The 10474-nt window shown below is 37.6% G+C and overlaps 1 protein-coding gene across 1 annotated transcript in view; it reads right to left on the bottom strand.

The window, feature by feature from the left end:
• Nucleotides 1-315: 315 nt before the first annotated feature.
• Nucleotides 316-10474, bottom strand: part of vopp1b (VOPP1 WW domain binding protein b) — a gene marked incomplete at its 3' end in the record, with an annotated part of 40924 nt that continues 30765 nt past the window's right edge. Inside the window, exon 3 of the mRNA XM_071530305.1 lies at nucleotides 316-449. Within this exon, the coding sequence (XP_071386406.1) occupies nucleotides 316-449 (134 nt within the window). The remainder of the gene's footprint in view (nucleotides 450-10474) is intronic.

Raw genomic sequence — 10474 nt, 5'->3', positions numbered from 1 at the left:
GCCGAGAAATGTACTAATGATACAATGTTCCGATCATCCGACCTTCATTGATACAACGTTTGAGAACAATGAACGTCGGATGACTGAGACGTTGTATCATTACTAAATTTCTCTGCAAGTGTACGCAAAAGTACTCCGAGTTACTTTTGATGAAGACTTTGTAACTTACCTTGTTCAATTCAATATTAAATCAACAACAACAAAAACCTTCTCAGATGGTTTCCCTGGAATAAAATCGTATCAAACGGGGGTCCACGGGGCCTAAAGTGAACAACTGAGAACTCCCGCTCTACAATCCATGGAGGCTGGAGCTACCTGGCGTGGTGACAGGCTGCCTGGTGAAGGAGACGTTGAAGGCCGGCTCATCGCTCAGAGGGGAGGGATACATCCTCCTGCGGATGAAGAAGCCGGCTCCGCAGCAGAACAACACTCCCATCATCAGCAGCAACCTGAGGCAGACAGAGAGAGAGAGAGAGAATCACGTAACGAGGACATCGGAGACTCGACCGACCCAGCATCGGCAGAAAGACAGGCCCGACATCGCCCAGAAGACTCCGACATACCAGGTACTGACAGAAAAACAGACTTGTACCTACCAAACATCAGCAGAAAGACATCCAGCTAGAAAATGAACCTTCAGCTACTACATAAAACTTCAATACTGTAAATGAAGCAGGAATCTTTCTCACTAAATGTCACCTGATATGTGAGAAATGTATATGCTGCAGAACAAAAATGTGTGTGTGTATATATACACACTATCCATATACCGTACTGTGCAAAAGTCTTAGGCACCCTAGATTTTTTATATAAATTTCTTAGAAGTCTTAGATGTTTATTTGTTTTCTGCATTAGTGAGTCAGTAGACTGCTGTTTATTGTACATTTTTGATATTCAGAAACTTTTCATTTCATTAGTTTTGAAAGCATCTTTGCTTTATGGATTTCTTTGACATATGCCTAAGACTTTTGCACAGTACTGTATATATAGTTTTTTATTTTATTTTATTTATCCTTTATCCTTTATTAAACCAGGAAGGTCCCATTAAGATACAATATCTCTTCTGCCAGGGAGTCCTGGTCAAGATGGGCAGCAAAATGAGATAAAAAAAATAAAAAAAAAGGTTTCATATAAAAATACAAACGGGGACAGGTTACACCACAAAAACATACCAAAACACAACAAACAGGCACAAAACATACAGGAATCAGAGGCTAAAAAGAATCATGGAAAATAATGGCACATGTTAAAAGCAATGACATTGTTCTGTAAAAACTGATTTTGAAATATTTTTAAACATGTCAAGAGAGGGTAAAGATTCCAAGTTCAGTATGCCTTGCAGCTCATTCCAAGTTTGCGGTGCATGAAAGGAAAAGGCAGATTTACCCAGCTCTGTTCGGGTGGTTGGGAGAATTTTTTTTGATGATCTAGTGTCAATATGGCAGCAAACTAGATAAGTACTGCGGTAATTTACCCAGTAAAGCTTTTGCAATAAAAATTAACGTATGGGTTTTTCTCCTTAGACACAGAGAAGTCCATTGAACCATTTCATATAAGTTACAATGATGTGTACGGACGCTTGCATCAGTTACAAACCACAATATAATAATAATAAATATATACATACACACAGTATAGCCTACATTTCATCCTACATATCTATATACAGTGAGGACATCATAATTAATTGAATGAAAGTTTGAATTGTTATGGAATGTGACTTTTTTTATATTATTAACATTGAAATTGATTTTTGATTGATGTGATGATTTTTCTTTAAACACTATTCATCAGTCAGTGTTTACAATATTACCTAAGTTGATACTACTTTACTTTGGCAATATGGGTTTCTGCCCTGTGTGGGATAGCTGTAGCCTGAGGGCCTGTAGTGAAGTAGGAGGCTGACTCAGAAGGCGATTTGAAGGTCCCACAGGTGGACATTTATTTACAGTGCAACCAAAGTGCAACACAAACAAGAAAACAAAAATTCAAAAAACTGAAGATTTACAGAACAGAGGATAACTCAACTCCATCAGCCATCAATTTCAGAGACACATCCCCAGGCCTTCACCAACCTCACTACAGGGGTGAGACATATTACCAGCTTTTATATATTATTAACCATGGTGTTATTTTCACAGAGTTCCAATTTCCTACTGTACCTGAATGCATCACCAAAACACATACAGTAAATACCCGCGATCTCGCACAGCAAAAGAATAATACACATTAGCACAGTAAGAACCACCCCCCCCCCCCCCTCTGACATGGAATAGGCCATGACATCATCGACCACATAATAGACCCCTCCCAAACAGTCGTTTCCTGGGCAGGTAAGAGTACTTCTGTGAATAAAGAAAATGTAACTATACAATTCTGATACTTTGGAGTCAAAGGATCTGATCTTGTGCTAACCAGCTCTCAATATAACATCATATCATTTGTAACCCTTCTCGCATGCGGGCTGATATTATTAAACTGGAAGCAAAGACAGGCTCCAACCCACTCTGCCCTTATGAAAGATGTTATGCAGCACCTGCACTTGGAACAAATTCAATTCTCATTGAGAGGGTGTGAAGACAAATTCTACCAGATCTGGCAACCCTTCATAGACCACTTCAATAACAATGCGCTTACCCTTCCCACAAACTAGTTTAAACATGAGTCACAAAAGCACAATCGACCTATCCGACATCCAATTAAATTTTTCGCCACCTTTTTTTTTTGTTATTTATTTTCTTTTCCTCTTTTACTTCCATTATTTCTTTTTTGTTTCTAATTAATCTTGTCTTAATACATTTTCGTGTTGTCTATATTTGAACTGAATTTGCAAAAAATGTAAGTGCAAATTGCGAACTATTTTGCAATACTCCTTTTTTTCCTCATATGTGTACGATAACTCACCTGTAAAAACTGATTTGTTATCTGTTCTCATGTATGTCCGTTTTTTCTTTTTTTTTCTCTATATCTGCATTGAAAATTATTTTTCCTATTTTCGACTGTATGTCTAACTCTGAAAACCCCAATAACAAGAGTTGTGTAAAAAAACAAAAACGAAAAAAAAAAATATACAATTCTGAAAATCCTGTAACCAAAACAACAATAAAGGTAAACGAAATAGCAACACTGTTTGTCTGTCATTGCTGTGTTAAACCGAAAATATGGAATTTGGAAATCTCAACAAAATATAACGCTAAACACAAGCAGATCCAGGATAGTGCATTCACATTACACAGTGAAATTACCGGTCAACTCAATACGTGATAGAATTAACAAACCTGTAGAGATGTACCAATGGGCTTAACTTATGGATAAATAAATAATGTTAACAGTGACAAATGATGCGGTCATACCCACTTTGTCACACTTGCTATGCTAATAAAGCAGATTGAATTGAAGTGAAATGAATTTAGAGAACGCAAACTTGAAGAATGACATCTTAAAGTGTCTTCTCACCCTTATTTACTCATTCACTTTCCCTAACCAGTCACAAGCCCACTCCTCTAACCTCTATTAACCCTACAGTGAATGCGTTCTGGCTTGATCAGATGAGAGTTGCACTGAAAGGACAAGTGTAACTGCAGCAAAAAAAAAAAAAAAAAAGAGAGAGAGAAACAGCTGAAATCAGCATAGCTGCGATGCTGGTGGATGTTTTCCAGCAAGTAAGGAGGGAGTACTGATTGAGTAATACTTAGCACTTAGTTCCAAGATGTGCTGAGTTTGCCTTTTTTTGGAGCTGAGGCCCAGAAGCACAGAAAGTAAACCCAGGAGCGAGTACTACATGGTTGACACAGGAATGGTTCAGCAGCAACAACGCCAAGTATTTTCATCAGCAGCAGTGGGTATCAACTCCAGCTTCCATGCAATATGCTGACAGCGGGGAAAATCATCTGTTTTTTATACTTTGTTTTTACAGCATCATGAACAGTGGTGGAAGAAGTACTCAGATCTTTTACTTAAGTAAAAGTAGAAATACCACAGTATAAAAATACTCTGTTACAAGTAAATGTCCTGGATTCAAAATGTTACTTAAGTAAAAGTACAAAAGTATTAGCATCAAAATGTACTTAAAGCAGCAAAAGTAAAAGTACTGATTATGCAGAATGGCCCATTTCAGAATAATACAGTATATATTATATTATTGAATTATAATTATTGATGCATTAATGTGTAAGCATCACTTACTACTTACACTACTGCTGGGTAGCTTACAGTAATCTATAATAATACATTGCAGTTTATTAGTTGATTATATTTTGTATTAATAATCTGAATCTGCAAAGTAACTAGTAACTTAAGTTATCAAATAAAGGTAGTGGAGTAAAAAGTACAATATTTCCCTCTGAAATGTAGTGGAGTAGAAGTATAAAGTAGCATAAAATGGTAATACTCAAGTAAAGTACAAGTACCTCAAAATTGTACTTAAGTACAATATTCGAGTAAATGTACTTAGTTACTTTCCACCTCTGATCATGAATACATTGCAGGGAGAGAGACAAAATCCACAAAATAGTGGACACACTATGGTTTATTATGACAGGACTGTAGAGATGCATGGTAATTGGTTAGATGCTTGCTCGTTATTTGACAGTTTGGTTATACATTTGTTTCGCCTGGGGTTTAAACAAGAAACTGCAGCTGATAAATGTGTTGACACTTCTGAACTGAAAAGAAGAAGAAGAACTGAAAGAAGTCTTGGGTAGTGGTTAGTCAGTTGGGCCTCTAAAACTGAACTGTCCATACTTATGTGCTCAGATATTTGTTTTTATTTTCAGGTTTTTGCTGAGGCAGAACGACTCAAATTAACAAATCATAATTATTTGTAAGCTTTAGAACACTCCAGTAATAAATCTAATTGCAAAGGGGGAAAAAAAGTTCAGGATGCCAATTTGATCCTGTAAATCATTTTTTATTGGCCTACGCATTTCGGAGCAAACTCTTTTGTCAGGACACTGCATCCATGTACTGTATATTATAATGGGAACAACTCTCTTCCAAAGCCTAACCTGAACCTATGATGCCCTCAAGATGTAAAATCTGGAACTACTCCATAGAGAATGAAACAAGAATTGTGTGTGCCTCCAAAATCATCTTCTATTCAGTTTAGTTTGATCTTTATAGATGTGGGCCACAACACTTACAAGCATGTTACACCACAGCTTGAGTTCCCTTAACAGACAATCAAGTAGCTCTTCCACATTGTCAACAAGGTAGTGGCAACTAAAGTGGATGTTGAAGGATGTACTAATCTATATGTAATGCAGTGTATCGTCATGCAATATGCTTTCCTTATGCTTTCAGCAGCTGCCTTGCAAAGTCCGTGATTAAAGAAGCTCTCTTTTCTCCTGCTCAAACACAAAGCCCTGCTGTGAGCTGTGTCAGAGAGAGGAAGGCGTCAAAGGCCACAATGAACACTATCATTCTCAAGTTTGATAACAACTGGCAAGCTATCTAATTAGCATGAGCTTGCTGACCTGAAGTAACAAAGTCCTAGGTCCTTTGTTATTTCTGTTATATATTAATGACATGAAATCTGTTTGCGAATGTAATCTTTTTTTTCTATGCGGACGACTCAGCTTTACCGGTTTCCCACAAGGACGAGAACATTGTTGAGAGCCAGTTAAGAGAGGAATTGAAAAGCATCAGTAACTGGCTGTCTGAAAAGAAATTGTCTTTGCACCTTGGGAAAACTCAATCTATATTATTTGGTTTAAAAATAAGGTCGAGTCGGTCCAAGGAGCTCAGTATTACAGTGGGAGACACTCGGATTGCAGCCAAAACTTGTGTTAAATACTTAGGCTGTGAGTTGGATAGATCATGGGACAAAGAGTTATTACCAAGGTAAACCAGAAAATCACATTTCTGGCGCATAAGGCCCTTTTTTTGGATAAGGAAACCCTGAAAATGTTAGCATCAGTTTTTGACGATTAAAACTAAACTTCAAACAGCTCAAAATAAACTAGTCAGGGTGGTATTGAACCTTAGCCCCATGACTCACATTGGCCCTTCTGAATTTAAGGAATTAAAATGGTAGAAAATAGAGTAAGGCAGCTGAAATTGAGACTAACACATAAGATCCTGCAAGGTAATGGGCCAAGGTATTTTAAGAATTATTTTATGCTCGTTGGGGACTCTCATGGCTGTTCAACCAGAGGTAGGGCCACAGATATTGTGCCATGTAGATTTAAGACCTGGTCTGGGCAAAATACCTTTTTGTACATGGCAGCGGTAGAGTGGAATAGGTTTCCAGTAGAGATAAAAACAAGTCAGTCTTGTCATAAGCCCTATTCGCACGGGACTAGCATTACCTGGGGACCTCTAATAATTTGTAATAATTGCGGAGGTCGTCTGTGATCTTAATCCCGTGCGAATCTGCCATGCCCGGAATTTGCAAAGTAAAAATTCCACCGCAAATTACCTTCCATATTTCGCCAAATACTGAGGTCATGTGATAATATTAGTCCTGTGCGAATCGGCATCTCGGTGATTTGGGGTCGTATTTTTATGTTTTTTTCAAGGTTTTTTGTTTTCTCCGCGCCTTTTTTCCGCCTCTTTTCTGGTCGGGAATTACGGAGGCTGCGTTGGCAATTATAAATGAAAGTTTTGACAGCATTTTGGGCGCAAATTCAGGAGGCTCATCTCACTACACAGCATGTAGACCCATTCTCCAGCACATCAGAATGAATTGTAAATAAACGGCAATATTATCGGCCAAATGGAAATCTGCCTCTGTCCTCCACCAGCCATCCGAAAATAATAATTATAATGAAATGAATCTACTCTGAGGCAAATTTATCTTTCTTTATCGAATCTTCCATCGTTTCTCAAACAAACAGAAGCACATGGCTAATTATTACGCAGAATGACGTCATCGGACCTTCCCGGTAATACTAGTCCCGTGCAAATAGGGCTATAGATTTAAACGTGAATGTGGGGAATGGTTATATGACCAAAATGAAAATATGACTTAGAAATGTATATGGGTGTAGCTATGTAGGTACGAGCGTAAGTAGGAGTATATGTACGGTATGTATGTATGGTACAGGGAACCTTAGTCATATGTGACTTGTCTTGCTAGTTAAGTTATCTTAAGTTATCTTTTAACTTTATTGTGTTATCCTTGACATTTTTTAAATGAATATGTATTTGTCGCAGTGTATGATATTTTATATATATTTGTTTTTGATATGTCAAATAAATCAAATCGAAGGGGTCTCCGTGTGTATTTCTTAATGAGAAAGTATAAAGAGTGAGATGAAAAAAGAGAGAAAAGTTCTTAGTGGGTTTCAGTCGTTAACTTTTTTTTTCCTTCATTAACATTTTTTTTTTCAATTGTTTTGATATTTCAATGTATTTCCATTGCCTCTTTATAATCAATATCATTAGTTTTTAAGAGTGTTCAGGTGGATTTGTAGCAGTGTTTGATAGAGATAATTGTTTCCATGTCTGTATGTGTTTTGGTCCTAGTTTTGGTTCTAGTGCAAGTTACACTAAAACAATATCTTGTTTGGATATTGATAATAATATTAATATTATTTTAATAAAAGTGCTAACACTTGCCCTATATTTCATTTGTCATAATTTGGCCCGTGAGGCAGAAATACATCCAGTGTAACTATGTCAGTTATATGGAAACTGTGGAAACACAATCATAATTGATTACAGTACATCGAGAACAATAATTGTCTCACTTATTTCATACTGGATATGTTTATTTATTTGGACATTTCATTTATTTTTTTCTTTGTCAGTATGTTCTTCTGCTGTTATTTATGTAACTCATTTTTTTTCATTCATACATTTCAACATAGCATTTTCATGAAACATCAGTTGCATTATGTTTAATACCCCTAGTTGCTATATTATTATTTCCCCACAGGGCTCATTAAAGTTTCATCTAATCTCATTTTATGTATTATCCATGTTTGGTGTATTAACTGAAAACATGCAATAGAAATGCTGTGAAGTCATTTATTTTTAATTGTTCAGAGAGATTTAGCAATAAAGCAAATGAAGTAAGCAAACTGCTAGTGGAAACACCAACACACACACACACACACACACACACACACACACACACACACACACCAGTGGCTCATCAAAGCACCTACTCTAGTCAAAAGCTGAGAACTCATGAAACCGGTTTCCATGGTGAAGCATCGCTCTCTCTTTCACAGAGGTAGAGAGAGCAACAGAAAGAGAAAGAGAGCAAGAAAGAAAGAGAGAGAGAGAGAGCATCGGTGAGAGTAAGAAAAAGCGAGAGAGTAAAACAGCAAAAATGAGAGAGGTAGAAAACAAGGCGGAGAGACACAAAGAGAGAGTGGAAGAGTGCGGATGAAAGCAATCAGAGTCGAGTCGCACAAAGACGGCAAAATAACAAGAGTGGGGTGATGAGGGAAATTTACCCGACCCCCCTTCCCTCATAACTCCAGTGGTTGTTAAAGGAATAGTTCACCCAAAAATGAAAATTCTCCCTGTGTGTTTTATGGACTAACAAATTTCACCTGTGTTTCATTTGGCATGAGGGTGAGTAGATGATGACAGAATTTTCATTTTTGGGTGAACTATTCCTTTAAGGGCTAATTGCTTTGCTAGTGGGGATTAATTGTTGATGGAGGGGCAATTTCATGCATCATTTAGGATTCTACGACGGGCATATGCTCCTGGGTATGAGAGCAGGCTTGGTTCGAGACACTGGATTGCAAACTGTGCAGTTTTTGGCGGTGGGGGATGTGTGTGTGTGTGTGTGTGTGGGGGGGGGGGGGGGTATGGATTGGTTGTCGGCGTCCGTTCGTTCTTTCGTCCGTCACACGCGACATCACCAGATTCAGACACCATTGTTCTAATTTGAATGAAACATACGTGAATGACACATCGCACACATCGGGTTCTGCTATTTTCTGAATTATACTACAATTACAGGCCAAAATTAAACATATTGAGGTAACACTTTACAATAAGGGTAAACTTAATGTCAGTAGAAGTTGAGATGCAGGAGATATGAAAGGTTAGCAATATTGGTAACACTTTACAATAAGGGTCACTAAGTTAAGGGTTAGTTAATGCTTAATAAGAATAAGCATTAACTAACCTTTAATTAACAGTTAACTAATGTGTAATGTACTAATGGTGTTCATGTTAACTAAGGTATTCATTTATACATTATTTAATAGTGTATAAAGATGACTATTGTATGTATTGTAATGTATAAATTAATACCTTAGTTAACATGAACACCATTAGTAAATGATTACCAGACACATTAGTTAACTGTTAATTAATGGTTAGTTAATGCTTATTAAGCATTAACTAACCCTTAACTTAGTGACCCTTATTGTAAAGTGTTACCAATATTGCTAACCTTTCATATCTCCTGCATCTCAGCTTCTACTGACATTAAGTTTGCTGTACATATCCAGCTATCCATGCTCTACAAAATTTGTCGGTAGGATCATTATACAACATATTGGATTTTCCACCATTTTGAGTTTCTAGACACCCAATCCCCCCCCTAAAGGCTGTTTCACTGTTATTTTGTGTTTTTTCTGATTTATCGGAAGCTGGCTGTAAACCAAATAGACTGGGATTTCCTTGGTCTTCCCTGCACATTTGTACAATCAATGTTGTTGTTTTTTTTTAATAATGTCTTGTAATCTGTGAATGATTAAATAAATTAATCCATTTCTAAAGGTCCAGTCCACTGAGTGATGGCTCCTCTTCAGTTCTTCCTGTCTCATAAGGTAAAATATTAGGCTTGTTTGCTTTTTTGGGGTTTTTTTTGCCCCAATGGTCGACTCTGAGGCTGCAGTTCCACCCCTCATTGTTCAGCCAATCACAAGTCACCAGCTAGCAGTAGAGATGGGGAGCTTATCTATGTTCCCAGGGTCCTATGTTTAACCCTAACCCTAACCCTAACCCTAAACCCTAACCCTAACTAACCATATTAAGTGAATACAGAGCTGGGGAACATCTTTTTCAGGTTCCCATTATGTGCTATATAGAGCTGGGGAACATAGGACTTGGGAACATAGGACCCTGGGAACATAGGACCCTGGGAGAGCACATATGTAGAACTGGGGAACATAGGACCCTGGGAACATAGGACCCTGGGAACATAGGACCCTTTGTCATGTTCCCATTATGTGCCATATAAATCTGGGGAACATAGGACCCTGGGAACATAGGAATGACTCTGTAGAGGTGCTAGACAGCCATTCAGCTAATCGATGAGACCAAATGAAAACAAATGTGATTTCTCCAATCACGGATATAAGCCCAAAATGATCGGATGACAATCATACTCGGAAAAAAACACAATATCTGTACCGGAAACTTACGCCATAGATCAAGAAACTAATCAGTCTAACTCTAGATGGGTGTGTTAAGAGCACAGCAGGTTTGATATTCCCACAAAAGGTATTCATGTGGATGTGAATGTTAATCTCGGAGACCCCCATGACCTTTGGGAAGTAGG

This window comes from Centroberyx affinis, unplaced genomic scaffold (assembly GCF_046629955.1).
Source record: "Centroberyx affinis isolate AG114_WGS23_722 - 3 ecotype Tasmania unplaced genomic scaffold, CSIRO-AGI_Caff_v1 ptg001911l_1, whole genome shotgun sequence".
Lineage (NCBI taxonomy): Eukaryota > Metazoa > Chordata > Actinopteri > Beryciformes > Berycidae > Centroberyx > Centroberyx affinis.
The sequence above is the reverse complement of the archived record's forward strand: the minus strand, read 5'-3'. Positions and strand labels throughout refer to the sequence as shown.